General features: G+C 38.9%; 1 protein-coding gene across 1 annotated transcript in view; it reads right to left on the reverse strand.

Annotated features, from left to right (window-relative positions):
* Positions 1 to 241: 241 nt before the first annotated feature.
* The window catches only part of GHRHR (growth hormone releasing hormone receptor), a 33,329-nt gene continuing 21,442 nt past the window's right edge, over positions 242 to 12,128 (reverse strand). Inside the window, exons 9-14 of the mRNA XM_029283425.1 lie at positions 10,087 to 10,147; positions 8,647 to 8,716; positions 6,060 to 6,151; positions 4,820 to 4,949; positions 1,893 to 1,934; positions 242 to 376 (exon numbers count right to left, since the gene is read on the reverse strand). Of these exons, the coding sequence (XP_029139258.1) occupies positions 242 to 376; positions 1,893 to 1,934; positions 4,820 to 4,949; positions 6,060 to 6,151; positions 8,647 to 8,716; positions 10,087 to 10,147 (530 nt within the window). The remainder of the gene's footprint in view (positions 377 to 1,892; positions 1,935 to 4,819; positions 4,950 to 6,059; positions 6,152 to 8,646; positions 8,717 to 10,086; positions 10,148 to 12,128) is intronic.

The raw sequence follows: 12,128 nt of genomic DNA on the forward strand, positions 1-12,128 counted from the left end.
CTGCTATTCACACATTCTATTCACACAATCAATGTTGGTCAATGTTAGCTGCTTGAAGAAGTGTGATCTTTAGCTCCCAGAATTCCCCTGCTGGCTTGTGTGGACTTCAACTGCCAGAATTCCTCAGCCAGCCTGCGTGGACTTCAACTGCCAGAATTCCTCAGCCAGCCTTGCTGGCTGAGGAATTCTGGGAATTGAAGTCCGCCCATCTTCAAGCAGAATTCAGAATCGCTGATCTCAATTAATTCTTAACCACCGAGGTTGCCACTTTGATTCCTGAACTTGAGGGCATCACCCATTTTGGCTTCTTCCTCCAAGAAGGCATCATAAATTCATAATTGTGGCCTTGCCATTTCCGGCAAATTTCTGTTTGTACCTTGAAAAAGAAAAACAACACCTGCCATTACTGGAAAAATCATCATTTTTTTTTTTTTTTGCATTTATTCTTTTTGACTTATGACCGCAATTGAGCCCAAAATTTATTTTGTTAAACGAGGCAATTGCTAAGTGAATTTTGCCCCATTTTACAACCTGTCTTGCCACAGTTGTTAAATGAATCACTGCAGTTGTTAAGTTAGTAACACGGTTGTCAAAAGAATCTGGCTTCCTCATTGGCTTTGCTTGCCAGAAGGTCACAAAAGGGGATCACGTGACCCCGGGACGCTGCGACTGTCATAAATACAAGTCAGTTGTCAAGCAACTGAATTTTGATCACATATGTGGAGAATGGGGTGGTGGTCATAAGTGTGAGGATTGGTCATAATTATCTTTTTTTCAGTGCTGGCCACTAATCGAATGGTTGATATAATTAAAAATAGGTACCAAAGTTAATAATGAAATACAAGAAGTCCTTGACTTATAGCAGTTCATTTGGTAACCAGCACTGAAAAAAGTGACTTATGACCATTTTTCACATTTACGTCCATTGTAGCATCCCCATGATCAGGTGATCAGAATTTGGACATTTGGCAACGGACTCATATTTATGACGGTTGCCGGGTCACCTAATCCCCTTTTGAGACTTTCTGTCAAGCAGTCAACGGGGAAGGCAGATTCACTTAACAACCGTGTGACTAACTTAACAACGGCAGTGATTCACTTAGCAACGGTGACAAGAATGGTCGTTAAATGGGGCAAAACTCAATTAACATCTTTCTGGCACAGCAAGGGAAATTTTGGAGTCAGATGTGGTCCTAAGTTGAGGACTTTCTGTATTATTTACTAACTGTATATGCCGCCCAAATCACTCTGGAGTTTATAATAGTTTTTTTTCCATGGATCTGCATTTTCTTAAACCTCTCCCACTGCGGTTTTGGTTCAGCCTTCCTCAAGACAGATTGATTGATGCGTTATGTGTTCAGAAGTCGTTTTCGACTCCTAGCAACCACATAAATAGATTTTGTGCATGACAACATCGTTTGAGAGCTACCAAACTTGCCTCATCCATCCAACTCAAGTTCCGGAAAGACGCACTCAAAACATTGAAAAAAAGCAATATTTCTCAACCTTGGCAACTTTAAGATATGTGGACTTCAACTCCCAGAATTCCCCAGCCGGCATGTGTGGACTGTGACTCCCAGAATTCCCTAACCAGCATGTGTGGACTTTGACTGACAGCATGGCTGGCTGGGGAATTCTGGAAATTGAAGTCCACACATCTTAAAGTTGTGACTGAGCAACATTGTTTTCTCCTTCTATTTTGAGTGCCATTTTAAAAAGACAATTTAAAAAAATTAAAGACAATCTAATTCACCCTGAATTCACCAAGTTGTTCCAGGCCTTGATCTCTCCAGAGGGTATTAAACCTCCGAGGGGTATGTTGGCCTGGGAAAAAGACATCATGGCTTCTCTTTTGCAGCCACAGAGATCTCGACAACTATTAAGTTCCTTACCTCTTGATTCAGAAAACAGTATAAAATGGCAACGATGAAACCCTAAATAGGAAAGAAAATTAGTAGATTAGTAGAAGTTAGTAGATTTCACTCCCCATGTGTAAAGATATATAGGTAGTCCTCAATTTATGACCGTAACTGAGCCCAAAATTTCCATTGCTAAGCAAGACAGTCACTAAGTGAACTTTACAACAGTTTACGACCTTTCTTGCCACGGTTGTTAAGTGAATCACTGCAGTTATTATGTTAGTAACATGGTTGTTAAGTGAATCTGGCTTCCCCATTGACTTTGCTTGTCAGAAGGTCGCAAAAGGGAACCACGTGACTACAAGACACTGTGAACGTCATAAATACGAGTCAGTTGCCAAGCATTCAAATTTTGATTGCGTGACCACGGGAATGCTGCAACGGTTGTAAGTATGAAAAACGGTCATAAGTCACTTCTTTCAGTCACTAAATGAACGATTGTACGTCGTTTGTAATACAAACGCAAATGAATATTTTAGTTCCTTCTTTCTAGCAATGCTATTTATGATTTGTTCAGGTAATCCATGACTTACAATCACTCATATACAGTGGTGGGATTCAGCCAGTTGTCACCAGTTCGGCAGAACCGGTAGCTAATTTTTTGTTGCCCAGACCCAGAATGGACTTCCGGAAGTGGCATCCACACAGAGAGCCGGTTGTTCACCTATTTGAAACCCACCACTGCTCATATAGTGACCAGTCAAAGTTGCAACAGCACTGAAAATAAGTTTTCACCAATACAGCATTCCCACGGTCATGTGATCAAAATTTGGGCACTTGACACATGGCATATATTTACGAAAACCGCACTGTCACGTGATCCCCATTTGTAACCCTCGCAGGCAGCTTTCAAGAAGCAAAGTCAATGAACACATAATAATAATAATAATAATAATAATAATAATAATAATAATAATAATAATAATAATAATAATAATAATAATAATAATAATAATAATAATAATAATAAAGTTGGAAGGGACCTTGGAGGTTATCTAGTCCAACCCCCTGCTCAGGCAGGTAGCCCTATACCATTTTGGACAAATGGCTGTCCAGTCTCTTCTTAAAAACATCCAGTGTTGGAGCATTCACCACTTCTGGAGGCAGGTTGTTCCACTGGTTAATTGTTCTCACTTAGTTCTAGGTTGCTTCTCTCCTTGATTAGTTTCCATCCGTTGCTCCTTGTCCTGCCTTCAGGCGCTTTGGAAATTAGCTTGACTCCCTCTTCTTCAATTTAACCTCACAACAACAAAAAAACTCTCAGAAAAAAAGAGTGATCAAATAAAGCAGACAACTGAACATAACCCAGAGGAAAGAGATTTAAAGATGGAACCCAACAATGGAAGGAATTTTGACTTAACCCAGGTGGAGAAAAACTTGCAGGAAATATCGGACATGGAAAAGATAACCTACACTTCAAGACTGCAAAATAAGTCTGAGGACAAGGAAAAAGATTTCACAAAATGGATTATAGAGCTGTCAGGAGAACTACGAGAACTTGAAAGACAAAAAATGCTAAGAGAAATTAAAAGAGAAAGAAAGAAAAAGATTTTCAATGAATACGAAGGGGCGAAACATTCCTACAAAAACAGCATACTTGACTTGTCTCTTGTACCTACAACAACATCTACAAGACTATGGGAAGACCTTCTGGTCCAGCAGAGCCTACTGATCAAGAAAGATGTTTGGCAAAAAAAAAAAAAAAAAGGCTAAAGTTAGAATCAAGAAATTAGATGATGGGATTTATCAGATGGAATATCTAAAGATTAAACACTGTTTGAATATAGTTAAAGAAACAGAAAAATTCTGGATATAAATGAATTTTAGTTTAAGAGGGATGGGCCCCTCAAGTAACATAGTATTTTTTTTATGATATGAGAAATATAAAAATGATGGGATGGTTTATATGAGGGAAATGTTTTAGATACTTAAGTGTAATTGATTTTGAGAAAATTTCAATTGATAAGAATGTTTTGAATCGATTTAAAAGATTAGATGATTGGATTTATTAGATGGAATATTTAAAGATTAAACATTTGTTTGAATAGAGTTAAGAAGAATAGAAAATTTTTGGATATAAATGTATTTTAGGTTAAGAGGGACATGTTTCTCAAGTAATATGCTATTTTCTTTTCTTTTTTTTCTTCTCTTTTTTTGTTCTGGTTTTAGGATATGAGAAATGTAAAATTGTTGGGATGGCTCGTATGAGGGAAAAGATTTAAATACTTAAGTGTAATTAGCTCTGAGGAAATCTTAACTGGTAAGAATTTTTTGAACGTTGCGAGGGAAACAAATCTAAATAAGAACTCTGAAAACAGGATTTATGACAAGGTAATTAAGATGATCAATTAGAAAAGAAGCTTTATATTGATGTGGTTGTTACTTGTAATATAAGCCCAGACAACACACTGTTTACCAAATATTAAGGTGATTATGTTAAAAACTTAATAAAATATATTTTAAAAAAAGAAGCAAAGTAATGGGGAAAACCAGGTTCACTTAGTGACCACATGACTCGCTTAGTGACCACATGACTCGCTTAATAACTGCAGTGATTCACTTAACAACTGAGGCAAGAAAAGTTGTAAAATTGGGGCAAAACTCACTTAACTGCCTTGCTTAACAACAGGTTAATTTTTGGTTAACAATTGTACTACTAACTTTATCACTGTTGTGATTCACTTAACAACTGTGGCAAGAAAGGTTGTAAAGTGGGGTAAAACCCAGTTAGCAACTGTCTCCCTTAGAAATGGAAATTTTGGCTTAATTTTGCTCGTAAGTTGAGGCCTACTCGTGCCTCGCAGGGCCAAGAAGTCTCCCCCACTCTTTTTTAAAAGCATCCCCATAACAATATTGTTGTTGTTTTTTAGCAAGATGGCCCCCATCCCGCCATACTTCACCTGGAATGATCCAATGCACAGCTCCAAGAAGAGACGGGCTCCCACCTGGGTGTTTTCGGGCAGGAAGTTGAAGATGATGTAATGAGTCCCAAACAAGGGTATGAGGAGCAGGGTTGACTTAGAGAGGCGTCTAAGGAAGGGGTTGCGGGACGAGGGTGAGGAGAAAGGTGGAGGGAAGAAAAAGCAAAATTTACAGAACTAAAGGAAATATAAGTAGCAACGGCCACTAGAGGGCACTCATGCTGTCTGATGGAGAGGGCATAGTCTTCTCTATGGGACCATCCTGCATATTTGTCTTCATTCGTTAAAGCCATGTGCTTTCTTTCTTTCTTTCTTTCTTTCTTTCTTTCTTTTTCTTTCTTTCTTTCTTTCTTTTTTCTGTTTTGTTTCCTACCTCCTCCCTTTCTTAATTTCTCCTCCCTTCCATTCATTCTTCCTTCCTTTCTTTTTCCTTCCTCCCTCCCTCCCACTGTCTTCCTTCCTTCCTTCCTTCCCTTCCTTCCTTCCTTCCTTCCTTTGTGCCTGCTTGCCTTTCTTCCCTCCTTCCCTTTCTTCCGTTCTTCCTTTCTGTCTTCCTGTTTTCCTTTCATCCTTTCTTGCTTTTTCCTCCCTCCCTCCCCTTTTCTTTTTCTTTGTTTGTTTCTTTGTTTGTTTCTTTGTTTGTTTTTCTTCTTCCTTCTTCCTTCCTCTTTCTTTTTTCTGTTTTGTTTCCTACCTCCTCTTCCTTCCTTCCTTCCTTCCTTCCTTCCTTCCTTCCTTCCTTCCTTCCTTCCTTCCTTCCTTCCCTCCCTCCCTCCCTCCCTCTTTCTTTCCTTCCTTCCTTCCTTCCTTCCTTCCTTCCTTCCCTTCCTTCCTTCCTTCCTTCCTTCCTTCCTTTCTCCCTCCCTCCCTCCCTCCCTCCGTCCCTCTCTCCCTTCCTAAACCTTCACCCAAACTTTGGATGGTAATGCCAAGAACATTTCTCTATCATCTCTTCTATTCATCATTTTTTTATTGATTTATCCGTATTGTGCATTGAAAATTCCCGATTGGGAGGGGAAGCTCTATAATAGAGAATGTTCCAAACTCTACAATTCAAAGAAAAACATGCACAGTAACATCAAATGAAATGGAAAATGGAAGCATAAGCACGTTCAGTTTTCTTCCAAATTTTCCTGTTCAAGAACAGATTTTGAGTGTGTGTGGGGGGGAGACAAAGAATTCTCCAACCTACTTTACAGCCCCTTCTCCATTGTCTTACCTGTACTGAAATGAGCTGTTCAAATTGATTTTTCTGGGATTCAGTTTTTTCAGCAGGATTTGGATAATATTGATGAAAAGAATGAAATTGACCTGTGGAAGGAAGAGAAAAAGAGAATGTATTGTTTGCCAAAAAAAAAAAAAAAAAGAGATGAAGCTGTGTTGGCAACTTTAAGAAATGTGACTTCAACTCCCAGGCTGGCTGGGGAATTCTACGGCTTGAAGTCAACATTAAGATGTGTGGACTTGTGAGATAGATTGAAATAATAGTGACTACTGCAGGGATCTTCAAAGCTGGCCACTTTAAGACTTGTGGACTTCAACTCCCAGAATTCCTCAGCCAGCCCTGGCTGGCTGAGGAATTCTGGGAGTTGAAGTCCACGAGTCTTAAAGTGGCCAACTTTGAAAACCCCTGGACTAATGCAATGTTTCTCAACCTTGGCTACTTTAAGATGGGTGGGCTTCAACTCCCAGGATTCCTCAGCCAGCTTGGGATTGTGGGAATTGAATGATGGGTAATGAAATGCCTGAAAGAAGACAACCAAGCTGAGAGAGCACCACATCTACCTCTCTTAAGCATGGAACCCTGGGAGTTGAAGTCCACATAAGAAGCTTGGAACCCTGGGAGTTGAAGTCCAACTATCCTAAGCATGGAATATTGGGACCTGAAGTCCACATATCTTAAACAGAGAATCCTGGGATTTGGAGTCCGCATAAGCAGGGAATCTTGGGAGTTGGAGTCCACATAAGCAGGGAATCCTGAGAGTTGAAGTCCACACATCTTAAAGCAACTAAGGTTGCAAAAACCTGGGCTAATGGATTGTTCTCAAACTGAATTTTCTTTCCCATTTTCCCTTTATTGTGGTCGTTTCAATCCTTGAATTATTTGTCATTAGATATTTGTCAATAGGCAACACTCACCCTGGGAATATCCCCAAATATCTGCTCGGCTCAACCCAGCAAATATGAGCTTTTTCTCTGCTCTGCATGTATGTATTTACAAGCTGTTCTCGACTTATGACCACCATTGGGACCAGGATTTCTGTTGCTGAGCGAAAGGGTTGTAAAGTGAGTCAAGTCCAATTTTATGACCATTTTTTTGCCACGGGGAATAAGCCAACTGCTGCAGTTGTTAAGTGATTCGCACAGTCGTTAAGGGAATCAGGTTTCGCCCACTGACTTTGTTTGGAAGCTAGCTGTGATCATGTGACCCCAGGATGCTGCAGCCGTGATAAACACATGCCAGATTCCAAGCACCTGAATTTTGATCACATCAACATGGAGATGCTGTGATGGTTGTAAGTGTGAGGACTGGCCGTAAGTCACTTTGTTCTGCGCTTTTGTAACTTCGATCGGTCACTAAACAAATGGGCTGCCTGTACTGAATTTATAGGCTACCCCACATCTGCCACAATTCTGAGTAACTTAGAAATTAAATTGCTTCATTCTATTCTCCCAGGCAGAGGGCTACGACTCCATTGTTAGGGCGGCCATCTTGACTTTTTCACCCACCTCCCGTCTCCCTCAGGAACTCCTTCTGAATCCTTTCTTTTCCCCCTTTCCGCTTAGGTCCTAACCTCAAAACCAGAATAACAAGCACAAGAATTGTCATTTTGGACTGAACCCAACCCTTGCCCATATCAGGAAAGTCCAAGGAGGTCAGAAAATTCAAGATGGTGGCCACAACCACCATCTTATAAGTATAGAATCAGGGTTATAATTATATACTATATACCATAAGTGTATAATCAGGGTTATAATTATATAATATGTAAGTATATAATCAGGGTTATATAACATATAAGGGTATAATCAGGGTTATAATTATATAACATATAAGTGAATAATCAAGGTTATAATTATATAATATATGTGTATTATCAGGGTTATAATTATATAATATATAAGTATATAATCAGGGTTATTATATAATATATAAGTATATAATCAGGGTTATATAACATATAAGTGTATAATCAGGGTTACAATTATATAACATATAAGTGTATAATCAGGGTTATAATTATATAACATATAAGTGTATAATTAGGGTTATAATTATATAATATATAAGTATATAATCAGGGTTATTATATAATATATAAGTATATAATCAGGGTTATATAACATATAAGTGTATAATTAGGGTTATAATTATATAATATAAGTGTATAATCAGGGTTATAATTATATAACATATAAGTGTATAATTAGGGTTATAATTATATAATATATAAGTCACTTATATATTATATAATTATAACCCTAATTATACACTTATAATAAGTGTATAATCAGGGTTATAATTATATAATATACGTGTATAATTAGGGTTATAATTACATAATATATAAGTATATAACCAGGATTATAATTATATAATTAAATAATTATAAAAAATAACCCCCTCCCTCAAAAAGGGAGGGGGTCCGATGACGAGGTGGTGGCCGCCATCTTGACTTTTCTGACCTTTCTTCACAGAATCCTGGGCCATCACCACCAAAGGCTCCTTGCTCAGATCTATTGGCAGCAAAACCAGTTGCAATTCCCACCACTGATATAAAGCAAACTGGAAACCAGATACAGACCCCAACAGAGAGCATGATGGGGCCCTGGATGACCCACCAGTAAGGGGAACCTTGATTCGTGTCCCAGCACCTGGAGAGAGAGAGAGAGAGAGAGAGAGAGAGAGAGAGAGAGAGAGAGAGAGAGAGAGAGAGAGAGAGAGAGAGAGAGAGAGAGCCATGATGGTTAATGCTTATAAACAGATATTTTTTTATATTTCCTCCCTTTCTCTCGGGTTTCTTTCTGGACTGCAGTTTTTCTGAGTATGTCCGCCTGGAGAGAGGAACTGCCGTTCATGTTCACACAAGTTTGAAGGCATTTTGTGGAACATTAGTGTAACAAGCAGAGCATTGTCACAATCTGATTATTGTGATTACTACTCTGAGGTGATTAACTAGATCTGACCTAGAACTAAGGAGAAATTTCCTGACAGTGAGAACAATTAACCAGTGGAACAGCTTGCCTCCAGAAGTTGCGGATGCTCCATCCCTGGAGGTTTTAAAGAAGAGACTGGACAGCCATTTGTCTGAAATGGCAGAGGGTCTCCAGCTTGAGCAGGGGGTTGGACTAGATGACCTCCCGGGTCCCTTCCAGCTCTGTTATTCTGATATTTTATCCCACATATGATTTTATTGAATAAAAACTTTGTGAAGCCCTTGGAAAGAAGATGTGAATTTTGTTAAATTGGAACTGCCTGGGCTTTGAATGGCTAGCGATGCTCACCAATTTAGGTTTTGAGGAGTCCCACCCGCCCAACTTCAAAAGTGACAAAATGTAGAGCTTCATTCTGTGGGGTGATAAATTAATTTGTACCATGAACTTCTATGCAGATCTTTAGTTTGACTCAGGAATTAGAATTGTCTAATTCCAGCATTGATAATTTGGGATTCTTTTGAGTCAAATCTGACAAATCAGATAGTAGTAGTAGTAGTAGTAGTCGTCTTCTTCTTCTTCTTCTTCTTCTTCTTCTTCTTCTTCTTCTTCTTCTTCTTCTTCTTCTTCTTCTTCTTCTTCTTCTTCTTCTTCTTCTTCTTCTTCTTCTTCTTCTTCTTCCTTCCTTCCTTCCTTCCTTCTTCCTTCTTTCTTCTTTCTTTCTTCTTCTTCTTCCTCTTTCTCTCTCTCTCTTTCTCTTTCTCTCTCTTTTCTCTTTTTCTCTCTCTCTATCTCTTTCTCTCTTTCTCTCTCTCTCTCTTCCTCCTCTCTCTTTCTCTCTCTTTTTCTCTCTTTCTCTTTCTTTCTCTCTCTCTCTTTCAGTGTTGTTGTAATTTCAAACAGTCACTGTTGTAAGTATACCTGTAATGGGGTGCCTTGACACCCCTTCAATTTTGGCCAGTATCCTGTCAGCCTTAACTTAAAGCCACCCCTGACTTAGACACCAAATCCAGATGTTTCCCTGCCCAAACCGTCCCCCACACACACACACACATACATTGCAGCAATGTGAGAAATAAGCTCTGACTTACAAATCATTTTCAAAATGCAGTTTGAGTACTGCCCATAACATGGTGAAGAATGTCGGGACACCTTGAGAAATCAGAGAAGAGAAAAGAGAATTTGTGAATGCATTCAATTCTGCTCACAGCTGGCTGGCCAGCTGCCCTCCTGGGGATTCACACAGCAATTCTAAATTTTCAGCGGGAAACAAGGAGAAAAAAATAATAATAAACCGAAACCCTACATTTTGACTTTTGCAAATTTGTCTCCAGAACTAGCTAGAGCCCAGAATTCAATTAGTTTATCAAACAGGGATGGTTTTGTACAAAATACAGGTAATCTCCGACTTACAATTATTCATTTAGTGACTGTTTTAAGTTATGACGGCACTGAAAAAAGGAACTTATGGCCATTTTTTACAGGACCGTGTCCCAGGGTCATGTGATCAAAATTCAGAGGCTCAGCAACTGGCATGTACTTATGACAGTTGCAGTGTCCCGTGGTCACGTGATCCCCTTTTGGGAACTTCTGACAAGCAAAGTCAATGGGGAAGCCAGATTCCCTAACCGAACAACTGCAGTGATTCATTTAATAACTGGGGCAAGAAAGGTTGGGGTAAAACTCACTTAACAACCGACTCGTTTAGCAACAGAAAGTTTGGGCTCAGTTGTGAGCATAAGTCGAGGACTGGTTTTATCATAATTTTCATTGAGATTTCTCTAACTTTCTCTATCCCTTCCTCCCTCCCTCCCTCCCTCCCTCTTTCTATCTTTTCTATGTTTTTTTTCTTTCTTTCTTTCTTTCTTTCTTTCTTTCTTTCTTTCTTTCTTTCTTTCTGTCTTTCTTTCTTTCTTTCTTTCTTTCTTTTCTTAACTGCCCATCTTCCTTGTAGACTGTTAACTTGTTTATCTAAGTTCCTTGATAGGGGTATTTTTTACTTCTTGATTGTTGATTTAGTGTTAATCTTGGTGTTAAACTCAAATGAGTGTTGATTGCTAGTGAGGAGATGTTTTGGTCTTTTTGGTTCCTTTTGGGCTTTTTTTGATTGTTTCTTTTGAATGGTGTGTACACCATTGTTTATGTCTCTGTGCCTGTCGATAGCCGATTTGTCTGATTGCCAAGTTTCCAGGAATTCTCTCACAGTTTTGGAATTGGTCTAGGATATTCACAGTTTCCCAGTTGAAACTATGGACCAGTTTGTCCGTGTGTTGTGAAATTAAGGACTTTTCATCCTGACTTCTGAACAATTTCTTTAATCCGGCTACTTACTAGCAAAATGATAGTTTCTGATTCGGCCTAAAAAATGCATTGACCAATAATTGGGGAAATTAATGTTATTAAAACATTAGTCCAACCTCCCTGAGCAGGGGGTTGGACTAGATGACCTCCAAGGTCCCTTCCAACTTTATCATCATCATCATCATCATCATCATCATCATCATCATCATCATCATCATCATCATCATCATCATCATTATTATTATTATTATTATTATTATTATTATTATTATTATTATTATTATTAAAAGGCCTAGAGTCTTAGGAGGACACACAATTCTTCTCCTAGCCTTTTGTTGCTTATATTATGATTGCTCACATAGTCAGCCAGATATTTATTATTTATTATTATGATTTGCTGCACAGTCAGCCAGATGTTTAGACTAGATTTGGCCTTTTAGTTCTTCCCAAGGACCTGAGATAGGCAGATGTTGAGGTTTGATGGTGTTAAAGGTCTTGTTGCAGGAAATGGAGCAACCTTGTGCAATTGACCCGTTGTGATTTTGTCAATGCCGATGGTGTTCCAATGGTGTGCCAGATGTTTTCGGACCCAAGGCACCTATTACTACTATTGGTGCTATCTTTGCTTTCTTTTGCCACAGTCATTCTACTTCTATTTGCAGGTCTTTGTACAGTATTTTGCGATTTTTCCCCAATTCCTTTCTCTTCTACAGGTGGTCCTCAACTTAGGACCGCAATTGAGCCCAAAATTTCTGTTGCTAAGTGAGCTTTGCCGCATTTTGTGACCTTTCTCACTCCAGTTATTAAGTGAATCTCTTCAGTTAGTTCACAC

The sequence above is a fragment of the Protobothrops mucrosquamatus genome, unplaced genomic scaffold (assembly GCF_001527695.2).
Source record: "Protobothrops mucrosquamatus isolate PMUCROS unplaced genomic scaffold, P.Mucros_1.0 scaffold81, whole genome shotgun sequence".
NCBI lineage: Eukaryota > Metazoa > Chordata > Lepidosauria > Squamata > Viperidae > Protobothrops > Protobothrops mucrosquamatus.